Source organism: Phycodurus eques, chromosome 7 (genome assembly GCF_024500275.1).
Source record: "Phycodurus eques isolate BA_2022a chromosome 7, UOR_Pequ_1.1, whole genome shotgun sequence".
In the NCBI taxonomy this organism is placed as follows: Eukaryota; Metazoa; Chordata; class Actinopteri; order Syngnathiformes; family Syngnathidae; genus Phycodurus; species Phycodurus eques.
The window spans coordinates 13,820,886-13,841,638 of NC_084531.1; the positions used below are offsets into that span (position 1 = coordinate 13,820,886).

The window sequence follows — 20,753 nt, forward strand, 5'->3', positions numbered from 1 at the left end:
ACCGACAGAATTTATACCACCATGTGAGGATGAGTTTCGACCCTGCACACACTTTCCAAACGCTACCTACCAGTATTTACGACCGTAATTGTTTTGATTGTCTCACTGCTCTTCTCACTGCTCTTCATTCTCTCCAACTGTAGTGGAGTGCAGGAAATATCTCAGCACCACTACCTAATCCGTCCCATGTGTCGAAATGTGAAGTTGCCTTCTTTGTATGATGCGATCACCTCTCCTCCCCTTTCTTTTTCACTCCAATTTTAATTCAGTTAAAAATCTTGCCACCGGACCCAGGCCCAGGCTGACTTTGATTATCTGCTTGGGCGAAGGCTGTACACTATAGTGTATAGTGAAGAGCTATTTTGGTCAGGGATGAGGGACTTGATTATCCGGGCTTTATTCAGGTTGACAGGCCCATCAATTAAACTCCTCAGTAATTGGCAGTGTATATTGCACCTGAACAATGGGCTTCCTGTTCTATTTATGACATCTGAACTCAATTTATTACTTTTGCTCCTTGCAAGATAATGGCAGGATGAAAGCACATCAACAGTCGGTGAGGGGGAATAATTCACATGGATTTTTTGGGGGGATGGAACATTACCACGGACACACTCAAAGGGGAGAGACAATTAGCAGTGTTTGGATATGAGTGCAGAAAGGCAGGGCGGAGAGACAGATCTAGAGACGGGAGGCTGTAACAACTCTGACTTGAGATGCAACCAGAGAGTCTGGATGACTGTCTATCTGAAGAAGGAAAAACAGAATTACACGAATCCTCTCAAGCAATTTTCCAGTTTATAATGAAATATAGATGGATGGAGGAAAGAAGTTTTGGTATACATAAAGGAACAAGAAACAGGCTCAGCATTTTGAGCATCTGACACGTGGTGTTCATTTTATCTCTGTAATGTGACTTCAAATCATTATAGAAGTTGAGCTGCTGCTTCGTGCATTTTTACAGACTCTCATCACATTTTAAGAACAAATGAAATATGATCGTACGTGTGACGCATGTCTGCGGTGTATTATCTGATATGTGTGCACAAAACTACCTGAACTTCGTGACCTTGGTTGAGCAGACTTGTTTTCCCGATTCCCGATGAGTCAGGGGAAGAGAGAGACAGCATTATTTGCTCTGAAACAGCTGAAGAAATGTGTCCAAAGCGTTTATCTGCTCCCACTAGAGAATGTATTGAGGAATCTCTGTCAGCTCTGTCTGTCAGTGACGAGTCTCTGTTTACTCAACGAATTTCATTTCCTTTTTTTCCATCTGTTTTTATTGGGTTCATTTGTTTTAGACAACAATTCAATCACATATGTCATAGAACCTCCAAAGTACAATAGAGGAAATGTGTGATATGACCATTTATGGAACTGAAATTCCTCATTGGAAAGTGTCTGGCTGTTCAGTACAATATGACAAATTCAATAAAATATCAATTACACACAAATGGGTTAAAAGACCACATAGCTGAAAGCATAATGATGAATTACTATCATGAAAAGGGTGCCTGCCAACAAACACTGAGTAGTACTTTATTTTAGTTGTAGTTATTTACATTATTTCCAATGGGAATACATTTTCTTTCGGGATGCACCAAATATCGGTATTGGTGTCGATAGGCTTTATCTGTACTTGTATTCGTAAAATTGCTCCGATGCTACGACAGCCGATAGTACTTTACCAGCATCATAGACTACACTATTCTGTCCTCTCTGAGAGTGCAGTATGCAATTTGGCAGATAGTGAACAGATCTTCAGAAAGAGTCAATGTGTGCTTGCTTCAAGCTGTTTATTGACACTTACTTTCAAAATTTACAGAAAAACTAACACAAAATAAAAAGAATTACATGTTGTAAATTTAGGCAAATACATAGCTTCGGCTTACAAAAATACGCTAGCTTAATGGTAGCACATAATACGAAGCACTATAGACGGGATAACGAATAGCATCATTGTCACAGTATAAAGCTTTCAATAGTGACTATTTGAACACAAAAGGCTTAGGACATATACAGAAAGATTAAATAATACTCACCGGTATATATTATTTCTACTGAGAAACGAGCTATATTTGCTGTGCTGCAATGTTCTTATGCGTTTCTTTCCAACAAATCTTCACGCGTTATGTGCATGCGTGCACCACACTGCCCATTTCGAAGCTAAGGGCACGCACAACGGAAGCAACACATAACATAAGAAGTGTTACATTTGAGTGAAATTTGTTATTCAATTAAAGATATTTGTGTTTTTGAACAATATTCTATTGTGTGTGAAAAAAGTGTTATTTGAGTGAAACCTATGCCATGTTCAAAAAAGGTTTGTGGTTTTGAACAATATTTGATGAAAATATGAACAATATTTGACTTAGAAAACACATTTTTATCAAAATTGCAAGACGTAATGGCATTAATATCGATTATTGTATCAGAACGTTCAAATGCAAGCGCTTGTACTCTTGTCTAAAAAAAAAAAAAAAAAGTGGTAGGGGTGCGTCCTTGAAACTTAAAATTAACCAGTGTCACGCAACAGATTGTTTTATTGTTTAGGTTCCACTGTATAGGCCAAGGTGTTTTTTTGCCAAAAATATACAATTAAAAAAACAAAACAAAAAAACAGTCGCACTCTATCAACTGCTACCATTTCTTCTGTAATGAATCAGTGGTAAAATATTGAAAACCCTGGCAGTTAATCCTACAGGAATAAAAGAAATCCTATCATGTTTTGAGTACTGGGTTGCAGTCATGCTGCATGAATTTTTCACAAAGCGACATCCACATCGTTACACCGTCATGAGCAATAACACCTCTTAATGCGGCATGTACAATGCCTTAAATTTTGCTGTACTGACAGAAACCAAATATAGTCTTGTCATAGTCTTACAATTTATTTGCATGGACCTCTTTTTTTTCTCTCCACTGTCTGTTATCAGGCTGCTGCTGACTATGCAAAGGCTCACCTGCCGGAGGCCCTTCGTCAGCAGCTGCTAACCTATGAACGTGAGCGAGAGCGGAATAGGGAAAAGGATAAAGAGAAGAATGGCAAAACGGAAGGCCTGTCCTACCCGTCTATCCTGGAGCAGCAGATCTTGATGTTAGACCGAGAAATGTTGGAAAAACTCTCTGCCACATACAATGAAGCAGGTGTGTTTGTGTGTGTGTTTAATCCATTTTTGTTTAAGAAACTCTTAGTAATATTAAGTGTACACATAATGTACATTTATTGCCCATAATTTGAGGTACAGCTGCACAATATAATTTTATATAATGACACATTTTCCCACATTTGGGTGATTTTGTTATGGGCCGATGAAAAGCAAGGTTGAACTTGTTGACCATAAATCCAAAGGGTATGTTTGGTGTAAACACAACACTGCTCATCACCAAAAGAACACCATACGTACAGTGAATCCTGAGTCCTCAAAGACTTTGAATCAACTGAATAGTTTATAGATACAGTTTGGATCCGCTGGAGAATCTTTAGAGACTTTTTGGATTAACTAAAATATCTTTATAGAGTTTTGAGATGAACTGAAGAGTCTGTAGAGACTTTTGGACCAAGACATTTTGGAATAACTCAAGCATCCAGCATATAACATAACATGTTAAAAACATAACTTTCATAATCTAGTCCTTTGCTCTTGGCAAAGCTCATAAAAGGCAAGACTTATTGTAGATGTACTCCATTTTGCAATAACCCCAAAACAAGGTTGTTAGTTGCATTAATGAATATGTATCTCCATTGTACTGTCTGTCCTCATCTCCCCTTTCTCCTGTTAATGCCATTATTTATCTCTCTACATATACTGAATAGAGTACAGATATGTGGTATTTCTTCCCGCTGTTTATCAATATGTCTCCTTATCCAATGAACACCTCCACTCTCATCTTCCCGTCGCGGCCTGCTCACGTCACCCTCCTTGCTGCATAGAGTTCACAAACTAAAACATCCACATGTCCCTTCCTCTGACCCTTCTCTTACCTCTCTGAATCCACCCCCCCACACTCCTCCTCTTCGTCCAGAGATAATTACTACACGCCTTGTGAATATTGGCTTGTATTTAAACAGCTGAATAAGCAAGGCTGCTGACAGTCACTGTTCAACAATAGTCGACTGAAAGAGGAAGAGTATGAAATACAGAAGAGGCTTAAAGGAATTACCACGGACTAGCCCAGTGGTATGGTGAATGCCGACCTGTTTTGTAGCCACACGATGTACTTATTTTTACAGGGAGTTTAGAGTTTCAGACATGAACATTCACTCTCAGCAAGACAAGACAGGGGAAAAAATGATGACATAAGTTGAGTAATTAGCTTCAACAAGGGTGAAGAGGTAAGGTTTAAAATTGAATTACAGTTCCGAACAATGTCTAGTGTGATTTTCAACATGTGACTCCCATGTCAGCAATTTAGCCCCCAGCTCATTGAATCCAGCGGTGCTTTAGGGACAGAGAAAGTTCATATGACACGCTGGTTGTTAAAGAAGAGTATAAAACGCTATAGGCAACAGCTCCTCACTAAAGGCTCCAGTATAGCAGTGACAATTCATTTTGTTGCACTAGCCCGCCGTTGACCTCTTTATTATCTTTATGCTTCTCATTCTCTTCTTCTGTACTGTAGCCAGAATCCGCTTACTGATCTATGCTGCTCTAGCAAGAAAAGCCATCTCCTGATCCCACTCTCTTTTTTTGTTTTGATGCTTTGCAACCTTTTAAGCGCACAATGGGCTTCTGTCCGGAGCTATTATTTAGCCCAAACACCGAGAATTAACTTCGAGAAAGCGATTGCTTGTTTAGGGTAGGAATTTATTACAGTCTCAACGTCTTGCAGGGTGGGAGGGCAACTGCTGATCAGGTAATTGTTGCTTATTTTTCCACTTGTGTCCGATTCACAGCTCTCTCTCCTCTTTATTGCGATCCAGGCTTGAATTAAGCTAGCAGGGAAGCAAGTGAGAGACGGATTCTCTAAGTCGAACTCTTAGTTCCCGACATATCTGATTCATCCTCTGGCTCTTCGTCACCTTGTTGTTTATCAGGGGTGAAAAAAAACACACAAAGCAGAGATAAGACTAATGTGATTTTAATGGAATGCCCATAAGCTTCAGGTCTATTTCGGAAACAGTCACCATGATTCAGTGTGGTATGCGTCTACTACTAACCTTGACGCAATAGCGTGAACACTGTGACATAACACAAGTTTTGACACACAACACAAGTTATCCAGTGATGCATGAGCACTGTATTGAAAACTTAAAGATGCAAACACCAATTTAGAGAGCAGGTAGTTACTTGCAGTAAATCTTTCTGTCAACTTATTTTTTTCTTACAAGGTGAATGACTTTGGCTCAGAGGGCCGAGAAAAGGCAAAACGTTAGGCTATCAAAAACTGTATTAGCAATAATAAAATAGAAAAATGTCAAGCTACACAGTAATTCCCCACCTATACGTAGTTTGTTATTCACCTATTCATGTTTTTGGGGGAACATGTTTTTGTGCTCTTTTTATAACGAAGATGCCACAAAATGGACAAGCCAAGCTTTGTGTGTCAGGGAGGAGCTAAGTTGAGCCTTGGTTGTTAGTGGAAGTTAGAAGAGTCTTCATCGCACATGCATGTACATGCGCAATCAGAATCAAATCATCTGTAAGGCCTGTATTCGCTGGGGATAGGGACTGAGCCCTGGTGTAAATAGTAAAAATCCATGAGGGTTTGAGGGGAGAAGGTTTATAATTGCCTGCCACAAAATGTGGTAAAGCACTACTATTGTCTAAATGAAGCTCCTCAACTCTAACATATTTCTTTAGTACAAGGATGCCACAAGATGGCAACAAAGCAATGCTATTGTCTAAATGAAGCTCCGAAATTTACATCAACATACTTCCTTGGCACCAAGATGCCACAAGATGGTGGCAAAGCAATATTTTTGTCCAAATGAAGCTCCTCAGCTCACTTCAACATAGTTAATTGGCACCAAGATGCCACAAGATGGCAGCAAAGCAATACTTTTTATTAAATTGAGTCATTATCGTGTGCTGTGGGGTGTCTTAAAGATGATTCTTCCTACCTGATCTGCTCAGAAAACAGTTGGGAGCAAAAATGGTAATTGTTACACCAGTTCAATATTTACGATCGCAGCTCCCAGAAATGAGGTCTGCCGAGCCACAGACTCGTATTGGCCCGATTATCTGTTGCGGGTCATTTCCCGGATCGGGCCTGACATATTTTGTCGGTAACAACAAAACTTCCTATAGTGTGAAATAATCCACGACCAACGATTTGGCCCTACGATAGCCCTACAACGGCAAAATGAAAGTCTAACATGTTGGATTTTTAGGATATCTTCCGTGTCGTGTGACATATCAACGACAACTCTCCGACAGCGCACCTTGATGCAAACCAAGAGGACTGCGTATTGTAACCGGCGCATTGCCTCCTTTGCTTGCTGTAGTCAGCATACTTGGTCACCGTTCTCAATCATTTATTCACACGCACAAACCAATGTTTACTGAATCTTTAGAGCATGATTCGACAGAACACCGGTAGGATTACGTACAAATGTTAGTGTTAGCACTAGCTTGCTAGGCTACATAACATTTTGTTGTCTGCTTGCGAACTGTATCGTATTAAAAGTAGGTGAACATACCTCAAGCAATCCTTGAATGGATAGCCCAAAATGTCATCTTCCAAGCACCCGGAGATGTGTTTTTTTCCTCTTTTTGTTCTTTTTTTCACAACATTGAAGCAGGGATCCATTGTTTGACAACAACTTGTCCCCATGGTAATAGTTGCATCCGTTTGGTATCCGGAAAGGTGTTTTCTGGTCCCTCCTCCCCGCAGTCTTTGATTTGACAAGATAAAGCCCATTCATTAATTCATTCATTCATTCATCTTCCTTTACGCAGTGACAGTAAAAGATGTGATACGGTGGTATCGGTATACACGTCGTGTAGTGCTGCCACTGTCTGACCAAGATACGGCAAAATTTGAAGGCAGTAGTTTGACAGAGTGCCATCGTGAAATAACAATGTTGTCTTGTAGTCTGATCCAGACATAAATGTGACTCATTACTTGGGTGGAGATATTAATTTTGTTTCAACATTGATGGTTATTCCTGTCCAATGTAAACCGATGATTAGCATGCACATGGCGTCTGCTATTGTAATAGGGAGCGTGTTGCTCGGCATGGGCTTGCCTAATTGGGGTAGAGTGTGCTAGCAAGCTGTCCATTATCTGTATCGCTATGGGATCCAGATAAGGATAATTAGCCAGACAGCATGGCACACTGCAGGGGAAGCTATATGTTGGATTAGGAATGCATGCAATTAGAGACATATTTTTTCACCACTGTAAAAAAAAAACAAAAAAACAACAACAACAAAAAAGTTTCCAATGAAGTGTAATCAGTATTCGCTGCACTGCTCCTTGCTGTATTTCTTTATCTCCATGCTTAAGACTTTTTCTTTTCACCTATTGCCACAAATTGTAAAAACTAAGTGTTTTGCTGCTGTGAAGTAATCACTCGTCTCCACTCCATTTTACATCTCATCTCTCCTTTGAAATGAGATTTATGTCGTTCCTTCTCACCCCAGAGCACCTGTGACATAAATTCCACGTCAACATGTTCCACGCCAACATGTGGAACTTTTAGAAGTCTCAAGGTCTGCAGGTCTTTTCCAGCAAACTGCTTGCTTTTTACTAATAGCATGGATGTCATCCTGCTCTTTTGACAGCAAACAAAAGCATGCACGCTTTATGCAGTACAGTCGTCCCTCGCCATATCGCAGTTCACTTCTGACGATCTCATTTTGGACCAATGTTACTGCAGATGTAATAATAACGGTGAGTCAGGAGGAAAGAGTGTGTAAAATTCAAAATTTCAAAAGTTTGGAATCATTTCACATTTAAAAAAAGAAGATACAGTAAAATGCAACGTGTCTACTACAAAGCAGAACTGGCTTACACAGCTGCATGGTAAAGTAAGCGTTAGCTAATTTAATATAGCCCACCACCGCTAGTTAGAATGAATTGTAATCCCTCCACAAGTGGTCAAGGATAGACACAGCCGCTGGTGCACTTTCAATCACTACATTGAACAAACGGTAACGAAATCAACACGGAACAAGCACAGTGATACATTCAACAGGCAGACTCGCCAACGGTCAGCCAATTAACAGCCAGCCGCAAACTCTACAATGTCATTGACTCCCACATCATTTAACAGGCTAGGACACACACACCTTTTAAAGCCACACACATTCAAAGTCACAGATAAAGTTTAGAAGGTGAGGATAGTGACCCCAAGTGGGCAAAAATAATACTTGCACCTCACATTCATATTTTGTATTGGTATTGTGCAAAATCAATTTTCATGCATTTACTCAACTAATCACTGCAGGCACTGCATGTGTCGATCTCCTGCTCAATTTTTCCCTCACTTGTGAACAAGACCCAGAGATACTTGAACTTCTCCACTTGGGGCAGGATCGCCTCTCTGACCTGGAGAGGGCACTCCACCCTTTTCTGACTAAGGACCATGGCCTCGGATTTTGAGGTGCTGATTTTCTCCCAGCCGCTACACACTCAGCTGCGTACCGTTCCAGCGAGAGTTGGAGATCACGGCTTGATGAAGCTCATCAGAACCACATCCTGTGCAATGTGTTAATGTGCAGACTCGATCTAGTTCCTACCCTCACCTATGCTCATGAGCTGTGGTTCATGACCTAAAGAAAAAGATTGTGGATGCAAGCGGCCGAGATTAGTTTACTCCGCAGGGCTCTCTAAGGGAGGGGCTCAGAGTAGGGCCGCTGCACCTCCACATTGAGAGGAGCCAGATGAGGTGGCTCCGGCATCTGGTTAGGATGCCTCGTGGACGCCTCCCTGGTGAGGTGTTCCGGGCACGTCCCACCGGGAGGAGGCCCCGGGGACAACCCGGGACACGCTGGAGAGACTATGTCTCTCTGCTGGCATTGGAATGCCTTGGGATCTCCCGAGAGAGCTGGACGAAATGGCTGGGGAGAGGGCTTAAGCTGCTGCCCCCACGACCCGACCTTGGATAAGCGGAGGAAAATGGATGGATGGATGGATGGATACTGACTAATTGATTAAAAAAATATTTGACAGCCCCAGCCCTAATAGGAAGTGTTTAACGCTATGGGAAAGGGTAAAATGAGAGTAGGGAAGATCATAAAGCTTTAAAAGGTATTTAAATAATAAAACAAATATATGTTTGCTACTTTGCACGGCGTTCTGGAACCTAACCCACAATAAATGAGGGGACTACTGTATATGCAGTACACGTTAGATCAGCACTCCCTCCAACCAATCGTGATAATGCTTGTTGATGATGTCATTGTATCAGCCTCAGTGTGAATATGGCTTCAAGCACATGTGAGCACAGAGCTGCCACTGCCAGCACCATTTTTGAACACTTACATTGAGCACAAGCCACTTTGTGACCATAAAATCTAATTATTGACAGTTATGTAGACTGGAGAGTAAAAAAATAGCACTGTAACCTTGTAAAATGAGCCACATATTGCTTTACCATGTCTAAAGACAAAGATACATTTCCATTACAAAGCCATTGTGCTTCAATCGCTTCAAGACACAATAAGTAAGTCAACTCCACACAATTGTTAATAATCCATCCATCCATCCATCCATTTTCTTTACTGTTTATCCTCAATAGGGTCGCGGGCGTGCTGGAGCCTATCCCAGCTATCTTCGGGCGGGAGAAACCCTTAACCGGTCGCCAGCCAATCGCAGGGCACATAGAAACAAACAACAATTCGCACTCACATTCACACCGCCGGGCAATTTAGAGTCTTCAATCAACCTTTTTGGGATGTGGGAGGAAACCCACCCAGACACGGCTAGAACGTGCAAACTCCACACAGGCGGGGCCGGGATTTGAATCCCGGTCCCCAGAACTGTGCAGATGTGCTAACCAGTCCACACCGTACCAGCTTGTTAATAATCAATGAATCTATTATTATCCCTATCCCTGTTCAATAAAACTAAATCCAGAGTTTCCCTCCACTGGGTTACCCTTTTACTGCCCATTTCCTCATCTAACCCACCTCTCATATATTCCATTATAGTCCTGGCTAGTGCCACTTTAGTCTATGGTGTGTGAACAGATGGCTTTGGCTCTCACGCAAAAGGCTTCAGTGTCCACACGGTTCAATCGGGCTGACGAGCTAAACAGAGAGGCGATGCTTCCCCTCCCTCCCATTTTTTTAGTTTACAGCAGGAGTTGGGAGTGTATTGAATGGTTGTATGCCATTTGTCCTTAGAAACAAAAAATACTTTGGATTTGTTTGGTTATTCCGTGCAAGATTTTTCTGTTACACTCGGTCATCAATGTTCACATTTAAAGTGGACTGTTTATGAAGAACAGATTTTTTTACATTTTATTTTATTTATTTATTTTTTTTATTGGTTGTGTACAATTAGTTGAGTTTCTAGAGATGAGGCCCACCAATCAAGTGTGAAATTACATCCATCCGTCCATTTTCATAGCATTTGTCCTCATTCGCGTTGTAGTTGAGCTAGAGCCTATGGCAGCTGACTTTGGGTGAGATGCAAGGTACTCCATGGACTGGTCGCTAGGCACATATAGACAAACAACTATTCACACTCACATTCACACCGATGGACAATTTACATAGTCTTTTGCAAAACTCCATTGACAGGCTAATGAAAAAAGCATCAAATATCACGGTTGTTCTCAACCTTTATACATCTTATATTTGAACACAAATGGTAGCAACACATTCAACATAGTGCACACCAATACTCGCAGGCACATATTCATTATCCTCTGCCAAAAAACAATATCACCAAAGCTTGGTTGTGACCGTCTTCTGTGTTTCATCATTAAATGTGCGTAATATACTTTTTGCTGGTGACCAAGGAGTGTACAGAAGGAGGCCTATTAAATTAAAGCATGAAATTATGATACACAAACTGTTGAATTCTTTCCATTCTATTTAATTATTTGTGTGTGTTTTCCTAAAACACAATAATATAGAATGTTCATTTTTGTTATAAAAACATTTTAAAAAAAAATTTGTTGCTGTTTTTTTGGGTAGCTGGAATGGATAGTGGCATGTGCAGTCATTTCAATGGGGAAAGATGATTTGAGTGTTTTGGGTTATGAGCGTGATCACAGAACAAAATAAACTCATAAGTTGAGGCACCATTGTATGTACAATTTTTGTTTGTTTGTTTGTGTGGTTGTTTGTTTCGAATGTAAAAAAAAATGTACCAGTAAAGTTTGGGAAACACTACACTAAGCAACCACATAGCTGCGACCCCTGTCGTCATGGTAACCCAAAACCATATTTGCGTTGGAACACCCCACATGAAAAGGTTTTGGGGTCATTTTCATGAGACAGGACTGCTCTTTTAAAAAAAAAAAAAAAAAAGTATGAAAAGTGTTCTGTTATTCTTGATCTTTGGGGTATTTTGATTAAAGCTTTTCACAGGAGTGTTAGAAAGGGCGGAAATGCATATGTCTCCTTTGACATCTTGTAAATAATGCATGAGTCCCAAAAACAAAATTCAAGCTTAAGTAGGAAGTGGATATCTATGAGATTCAAACTATGATTGTTCCTCCATCCTCCCATTTTACACACAGGCTAAATTATTCTTCTTATTATTATTATAAAGTCAATTCCTCCTCCTCTCTCAGGCACCACATGTCTGGTGGCCCTGCTGTCCGATAAGGAACTGACTGTCGCCAACGTCGGCGACTCGCGCGGAGTCCTGTGTGATAAAGACGGCAACGCCATTCCTCTATCTCACGACCACAAGCCGTACCAGCTAAAAGAACGCAAGAGGATCAAGAAAGCTGGTGAGAGTCTGCACATACTGACTGTGGGCTGCATACAAATTAATTTGTTTGTTGGGAATCAAAACATAAAAACAGTCATGACCACCGGCGTGTTTTGTCTTTATAGCAAGGCAGAATTTAGTGTTCTGATTATCAAACACAGCCAGAGAGGGCACACAGCACTTCAGGTGCATTTGGAGCCATGATTCTGCCTCTCACTCTTACTGCATACACTATGGAATGCTGGAGTGATGATGGCAGGGGGGCCAGAAGAGTGAGCCTGTGGGACCACACTGCACAATAGTCCATCATCTCCATCTAATGGCACATTGAGGTAGTAAAACTACAAGGCACTGACTGCTTAAAAATTATGTCCAACCCCTGCTCCTCTCATAGTAGTGCTGCACACTTCACTGGAAAGGCCCAATCTGCTGATTAGAAAAGGAAAGGGGTTTAGTTGTTCCCAAATTCTACATATGAAAAGGGAGAACCGGATTGTCTTGAAACTGTTGTGCCGTGAATGCCAACTTCCTCTCATACAGGCAAATTGTTAATCCTTTGAGTGACTCTGACTTTAAAATTGTAAACGAGACAAAGATACAGAACTGGCGATACTATGCTGTAACAGCAAATAAAAGATAATGAATTAGTAAAAAAATAATAATTGTAATAAAGTACACACACACATCTATATTCCCATATATATAAAATCATAAAAAATAAGAATTATAATAATTTGTGAATAATCCCTCACAGGATTAATAAAGAAAAGCTTTCTGAAAGAAAGAAATTGATGCTAGTAATAAAACTTGAATCAAATTATATATATATATATATATATATATATATATTATACCATGTTTATTTAACAATATGTGGGATGTAATTTGTTTTACAAATGTAAATTAAATAAAATTTTATTTAAATATATTAGATGTAAAAATTTAAAAGGAAACAAGAAAATAATATAGATTGAAATAAATGATTTAAATAAAACAAGCTAAAAATATAGATTAATTATAAATAACAATTACTTATGATTAAATTTTTTATTAATTAATACTGTATGTATGTTAAAACAGAAATAATAATTCCTCACTGGGTTACTAATCTATCACCAATAATAATAATAATAATAAATCACTGATGGTGTAGTGTTACACCTACGTGACTTTGGTGTGGGCAGCGTGGGTTCAGTTCCCACTCCATGACGGTGTGAATGTGAGTGCGAATGGTTGTCTGTGTCTATATGTGCCCTGCGACTGACTGGCGACCAGTTCAGAGTGTAGTCCGCCTTTCGCCCGAAGTCAGCTGGAATAGGCTCCAGCGCCCCGTGACCCTAACCAGGATAAGCGGTGTTTAAAATGGATGGAATGGACAATAATAATAATAATACTCAAATTACAAATAACAGTTATAGTTTTGTGATGAGATTTATTTAACAATGTGTATAATTAATATTTACAGGATATTTAGGGGTTTTAAATCCAAAAATTATTTGTATTATTTAATCAAACACATGTTAAAATATTTTGCTAATTATTAAATTCTTCAAATACATCATATACAACTGTATATATTTTATGTTAAAACATTTCAAATAATTCCACGCAGTATTAAAAATGTATCTACATCCATTCATCCATCCATTTTCTTCCGCTAATCCGGAGTCGGGTCGTGGGGGCAGCAGCTTTAGCAGGGAAACCCAGATTTCCCTCTCCCGAGCCACTTCGTCCAGCTCTTTCGGGGGTATCCCGAGGTGCTCCCAGAACGTTCCCGGAACACCTCACCAGGGAGGCATCCAGGAGGCATGCTAACCAGATGCCCGAGCCACCTTATCTGGCTTCTCTCAATGTGGAGGTGCAGCGGCCCTACTCTGAGCCACTCCCAAACGACCGAGCTTCTCACACCATCTCTAAGTGAGAGCCCGGACACCCTGCGGAGGAAACTAATTTTGTCCGCTTGTATCCACGACAGACTGATACAGAGTGCACATCACTAAAGATGCTGCACTGATCCGCCTGTCGATCTCCTGCTCCATTCTTCCCTCACTCGTGACTTGTTAAGACCCCGAGATACTTTAACTCCTCCACTTCGGGGGGGATCACCCAGAGAGGGCACTCCACCATTTTCCAACTTGTTTATAATATATATACACAGTGTGTGTGTGATATATATCCATCCATCCATCCATCCATTTTCTGAGCCGCTTCTCCTCACTAGGGTCGCAGGCGTGCTGGAGCCTATCCCAGCTATCATCGGGCAGGAGGCGTGGTACACCCTGAACTGGTTGCCAGCCAATCGCTGGGCACATAGAAACAAACAACCATTCGCACTCACATTCACACCTACGGGCAATTTAGGGTCTTCAATTAACCTACCATGCATGTTTTTGGGATGTGGGAGGAAACCGGAGTGCCCGGCAAAAACCCACGCAGACACGGGGAGAACATGCAAACTCCACACAGGCGGGGCCGGGGATTCAACCCCGGTCCTCAGAACTGTGAGGCAGACGCTCTAACCAGTCGTCCACCGTGCCGCCTTATATATATATACGCTGACACGCTGTGGTGACCCCAAATATATATACACACACACACACACACACACAGCGTGTCATCCTTTTCCATGTAAGCCTATCTCCTGCATCCTCCTCTTTAATACCAACTGCCCTCATGTTGTCTTCCCTCACTACGTCTATCAACCTTCTCTTTGGTCTTCCTCGAGCTCTCTTGCCTGGCAGCTCCATGCGCATCATCCTTCTACCAATATACTCACTCTCTCTCCTCTGGACGTATCCAAACCATTGAAGTCTGCTCTCTCTAACTTTGTCTCCAAAACATCTAACCTTGGCTGTCCCTCTGGTGAGCTCACTTCTAATCCTATCCAACCTGGTCACTCCGAAAGAGAAACTCAACATCTTCATTTCCACCACCTCTCGCTCTGCTTCCCGTTGTCTCTTTAGTGCCACTGTCTCTAATCCGTACATCATGGCTGGCCTCACCACTGTTTTATAATTTTTGACACCTTCCTCCACCCGTTCCAACCTGCTTGGACCCGTTTCTTCACTTGCTTACCACACTCACATTGCTCTGGAATGTTGACTCCAAGTATTTAAAGTCCTCCACCCTCGCTATCTCTTCTACCTGTAGCCTCAGTCTTCCCCCTCCACCTCTCTTATTCATGCACAATATATTGTTTTACTTCAGCTAATCTTCATTCCTCTCCTTTCCAGTCCATGCCTCCATATTTCTAACTCTTCTTCCACCTCCTCACTGCTCTCACTGCAGATCACAATGTCATCTGCGAACATCATGATCCACAGAGACTCCAGTCTCTCAGTCTGTCAGCCTATCCATCACCACTGCAAACAGGAAGGGGCTCAGGGCTGATCCCTGATGCAGTCCCACCTCCACTGTAAATTCCTCTGTCACACCGACAGCACACCTCACTACTGTTCTGCTGCCCTCATATATATATATATATATATATATATATATATATATATATATATATAAGTCAGCATGTCAAGTCTCAAGAATCTAAACCGGATGAAATATGAAATAAAAAGGCACACTTTTTATGAAGTAAATAAAAAGGCAGACTTTTTTTGTAGTTTCATCTTGTTTGAAAAAGGCAGACATCTTGAATTAAATGATAAAATAAAACAGACAAAATACTTAAATAAAAAGGCAGAATTCATTTGGATTACAGGTAGGCTATACATGTTTTAAACAAGCTAAACTGGTGACGTTTCATACATCAAACTATGAAATATAAAGGCAGCATTCACTTGAATTACAGTATTTATTCTTTTTCAAACAAGTTACAATTGTGATGCTCATTAACAGCACTTTTGTGATTCCCTCATCTCCTGATGTTTTCTTTGAAAGCACTCCACTAGTTTGTCTTGTTTTTAGCTAGGCTGCTGTGCAGTACATTATGCATGAAATAAGATGCTGCATAGAAGAGGAAAAAATCTATTGCAGTCACAAACAACACGAGCCAGCTAGCTCGGGAAGTGATGACATGTTGTGAATAGGCTTTCAAAATTCCTGAAATTTTCAATGTTCGGACCCAAGGGAATTAATGAGAATTTATGGAAATAAACCAGAAATTTACAATATTGAAGGTTGACTCTAAATAGGGAACTTAAATATAGTGTAGGAAATTGTATTTTAGCATAACCCTGACCAAAACAACCAGATTTCATACAAGTACTGTTGAATGTCTGTGCTATTCCTTCAAGAAATGCCACTGGTTACTGCCGAGTTATTGAGAGCACGCCCCCTAGGGGCTTCACGACTTCAGATTCAGATTCACAAAGTGAACGTCGACTCGTCTCAGATGACATCGTTGATAATATTTAGTACAGTACTATAATTTAAAATTACAGTAAAATGGAATGCTTTGCATTAATTTGTATTCGGCGACAAAAGGCAGCTCAAACACAGAATTTACGCAGAACATGAAGGTTAGAACACAAGAGCATCGATATTTCCAGCCAGAGGGGGAAAAAAAATCCTTGTGCTGGGGGTGTTTGCCGCCCGCTGGGACATTCAGGTAACACTTGCAAAACTGGGCCAAACAGGGAAACCAGTCCTCGTTCTGGGCCCACCATAGCAGCGGGTTCTGCAAGGTGTAAATAATCACGGATCTCTTCAAGTGCAGTGGAAAACTTTTCTGTTCTCCTTCCACTTTGAAAAGTTGTTTGAAAAGTTGTTCAATATCCTGCTGGAGCCTGGCTTTTTCTCCCTCACTTACCAAAACTGCACAATCAGAAACAGAACAAATATTAAATCAGTTAAATTTACAGTCTAATTTTATTTAGCGCACTCATCTGTTGCCATAAGCGCCTCTGTCTCCTACACAAGCGAAAAACACGACTAGCCGACGTCATGCTCAAACGTCATTTTGAGTAGTAAAGTCCATGCATCAATTAGTCGACTAGTCATCCTGGACATCCTGACATCTGTGGCAGAAAGTGGGATGCTAAGCAAGCTTTTGTCCATTATGGACAATCCCCAGCGTCTACTGCACGGCACCATCCCCAGGCAGGCAGAGGTGCACCTTTCCGTCCGTCCGTCCGTCCGTCCGTCCGTCTGTCTGTCCGTCTGTCCGTCTGTCTGTCTGTCTGTCTATCTATCTATCTATCTAAATGTTCCTTTCTCTTTCTGTCAGGCGGTTTCATCAGTTTCAACGGTTCGTGGCGCGTGCAGGGCATCCTGGCCATGTCCCGCTCCCTGGGCGACTACACCCTGAAGAATCTCAACGTGGTCATCCCCGATCCCGACGTCCTCTCCTTCGACCTGAACAAGCTGCAGCCCGAGTTCATGATACTGGCGTCGGATGGCCTCTGGGACACCTTCAGCAACGAAGAGGCCGTGCGTTTCGTCCGCGAACGCCTGGACGAGCCGCACTTCGGCGCCAAGAGCATCGTCCTCCAGTCGTACTACCGCGGCTGCCCCGACAACATCACCGTCATGGTGGTCAAGTTCAAAGGCAAGACCGGTGCGCAATAGATCTCTTTCAAGTAGCTGTTTGGAGTTGGGATATGCATAATATTCGATTAATTTACCACTGAAGATTCTGTGTGGAATTCATTGTTGATTATATCAAAGCAATGAAGGCAAAATGGAGCGTGACACTGCATGGCTGCGACCAGCTGACACGGTGTAGATTCACTCAACTACAGAACCCCGTTTAGTGCAGGAGATATAGAGACCATGTAAAAAACATTTTTATATTATTTATATTTGCTCCAGCATCCTCACTTGTCCATAGAAACATAGTCATGAATAAGCTCATGGGCTCAGACAGTTGAGGGGAAAAAAACGTCTTTTTATACAGTCATGGCTAGAAATAATGGCACCCCAGGCGTGCCAATATTTTTTAGCACGACTATACGTATTATATATTCATATATGTTTCAGAGACACGGCACAAGCTTTTACATAGTATGCAGTATTCCTATATATTGTGTGCGCCTCACTCAAGTAGCTTTATAATATTTACGCCGCAGAAAGTCTTTGTCGTGTCTGTTGGTTTGTCATATAGGCAAAAGTACAGACGACAGTACTACAAAGTACTGCGTGGGTCTTTTTTTCCTACTGCCCAGTGAATAATAACCATAATAGAGTCGTAGGTATATACAAGGAAATCCTCACCTCTTGTCTGCGCCATTTCGACGGCGGACCATGGCGGCTGCGAGATTTAGTTGTCTTGCTGACGGTTGAGGTCTCGATGGCCGCAGGAAAAATAGTTGTCACCGCAGCTGGTTTCAGCCTTGCCTAACTACCCCTGTGTATCCAATGCCTTCTGCTGAGTCTTTCTCAGAACACGCCGGTTCGAAGTGATCACCACAGAGTTTAGAATGCTTGCTAGGCACCCATAGCTGACCACGTTTCTTCCCCTGTCAATTGACTTTCCCAAGCCGCTGCTCACAAGTTCATTTTTCACTTGGAAAGCCACAGAAACTCTTGCCACTGCCTCAACCATTTGCACAACCAAATGCCACACAAATAACCATCGTGCATTCGCTAAATCATACGACAACAAATAGACAAGGCATGGAACAATAGCACAAAATGCCGAATGAACAGGCTGTTTGGCTCGTGTTACGTCACAGCGCCGGATAGAGCCGAAGACCGGAAGGCGCGAGATGCAAAAACCAGAAGGCGCATTCTGAATCATATTTATCCATTTAACTGCCTGTTTATCTGCTATATAATCACTTCAAAATGGCAGATCTGTTTTGTAAAGGGGTTATAGAGTTATCAAGAAAATTTTTAACATCTTTTTCCACTGACCTATAAACACCTAAATGGTTAACCAAACTATATAATTTTGTCTCATGAAAGTCTGCTATCATAATGCTAACAATCAATACGAAACGTTGTAGACAGACTAACGGATATTAGCATAGATACTACAGTAATTAGAAACCTTCAAAAAACAGCAGCAACACATTCAAACAGAGCATACAACAATGCTATTGCAATGCATATATTCTCTTTGCTCTGCGGGAACAATGCCTATTACTATTAGTATTACTGGAGATAGCGTAATAATCGGTTAAGATGTTAAAAAGGGGTACAAAGTACAAACTTGACTTGGCTAGCAGGCCGACATCCACTCTACATGGCACAACTGCTGGGGACAGTAATGTTGCTGCTCAATACAACATTGGCATGGAAACAGGAATTTAAAAAATCATATATTTTAAACCATCCATTTTCCATTATGCATTCATCCTCATTAGGGTCGCGGGCGTGCTGGCGCCTATCGCAACTGAATCGCAGGGCAATATATTTTAAACATATCATATAATTGAGTCTCTTCATACTTATATGCACATATAGAATTTTATATTATATAATTTGTTTTTTAATTCATGATTTATAAACTATTTTGTTTTAAATCACATCATCTATAATCTGGGGGAATAATATCAAGAATAAAAATCTGAATTTAGGTAACTGTGCACCATAAATCTAATACTGCTCTTCCTTACAAAAATTGTCCAAATGCAATTTTATTTGGATTTAGATTAGAGTCCAGAAGTTTCATTTTCTTTTGTTGATTTGGGGATTTATGCTTGGCTCATTGGTTTTGGGCCAAAATTGAGTGTTAATTTTTTTTCTCAACCTTGACTAAAGCCCCATCATGATGCTTCAAAGTGGCTATAGTTCAACTGGTATTGTTTTTGCACTAGGGGTGTGGGGGGAATCTAAGTGAACGGATATATGTCGGCTGTAACAATGCATTGTGACACCACTATTTTAAATGACCATATTTGCGTAGCGTTTCATTTTCAACGTGTTTGTCAGGTCACATGTTTCAGCTTTGTAATCTCCCGATGTTTCCGCTGTTCGTTAAGGTTTGTACAGCAATAGGAGGATGAATGTGCTTGTACAGCATGGGACTGCCACGTTTTATCATTTTTGAACGTTTTAGTTCATAATAAACGATTGATGAATTTTTGTTTTTGAGGACTTTTTTTATTTGTGTTCCGAGTCAGAACCAATTTATTAGATTTTTTTTGCTCTGCTGCTCATGCAAACGTTGGATAGAATTTCAAAAGGTCACTTTAAATAAATGTTAAAATGTAATAACATGACCTTCATGAAGCAATGCATCTCTAGTGACACTTAACGGTTGCTGGATGATGTAACACTGAAATGAAACAAACATTTGAATGACGTGTATAATTGCTGCCTTATTTTTAACGGTTTGTTTCCTGTAATATCTGCTGCCATTTTTCCCCCCAAAACGTGTGCCCTGCATGACTATAGTTTCACTCTCTAATAAGCCACATGTAAAGTAGAAATGTTTAAAAAAAATGTCTCCAAGTGACATAAAATGTAAGATGAATGTACATACTGTGCAGATCTGGGCATCCTCATTACTTGTTGCCTGCACGGCAACAAAGAAAGCAACGTAGATTGTATTACATCAGCAATATTTTCAAATGTCTTTTGTTTGGAATTTTTTCCATTCAAACCTATGTCATTCATCATGAACATTGCAGAATGTTAGTTTGGCATTTGTATATGTGTGCTTTCATAAACTGTATGGATTAAAAAAATATATTTTAAGATGTAATTTAGAAAAAAAGTTAACATTAAAATGAGAGTATTACATTATTTCCAGTATCTGTGTGTTCTGTGGTTTTCATTTCTGACATTAATTGTCACATGTACCGCTGGGCCAAGGACAAGTCTGGATTTTGTTACCATGATGGCCAGGGCTGAAGCCTGAGCCGTGCGAGAGCAGGGAAAACACATTTTCATTCATGGAGGCAGCAGTTTATACACTACACTGTGTGTCCGTATGTTGAGCACGAACATCACCAAAGACAAATACCACCTCACCGCACTGACAACTTCAACAAGTAATCAACTTTGTGCTGCTCATC

At 40.8% G+C, this 20,753-nt stretch overlaps 1 protein-coding gene across 4 annotated transcripts in view; it reads left to right on the forward strand.

Annotated features, from left to right (window-relative positions):
* ppm1lb (protein phosphatase, Mg2+/Mn2+ dependent, 1Lb) overlaps positions 1-20,464 on the forward strand; it is a 62,394-nt gene extending 41,930 nt beyond the window's left edge. For all 4 annotated transcript variants that reach the window (XM_061681730.1, XM_061681728.1, XM_061681729.1 and 1 more), the window contains 3 exons: positions 2,937-3,147; positions 11,696-11,857; positions 17,018-20,464. In XM_061681730.1, the coding sequence (XP_061537714.1) occupies positions 3,096-3,147; positions 11,696-11,857; positions 17,018-17,358 (555 nt within the window). In that variant the 5' untranslated portion in view covers positions 2,937-3,095 and the 3' untranslated portion in view covers positions 17,359-20,464. The remainder of the gene's footprint in view (positions 1-2,936; positions 3,148-11,695; positions 11,858-17,017) is intronic.
* Positions 20,465-20,753: the final 289 nt, after the last annotated feature.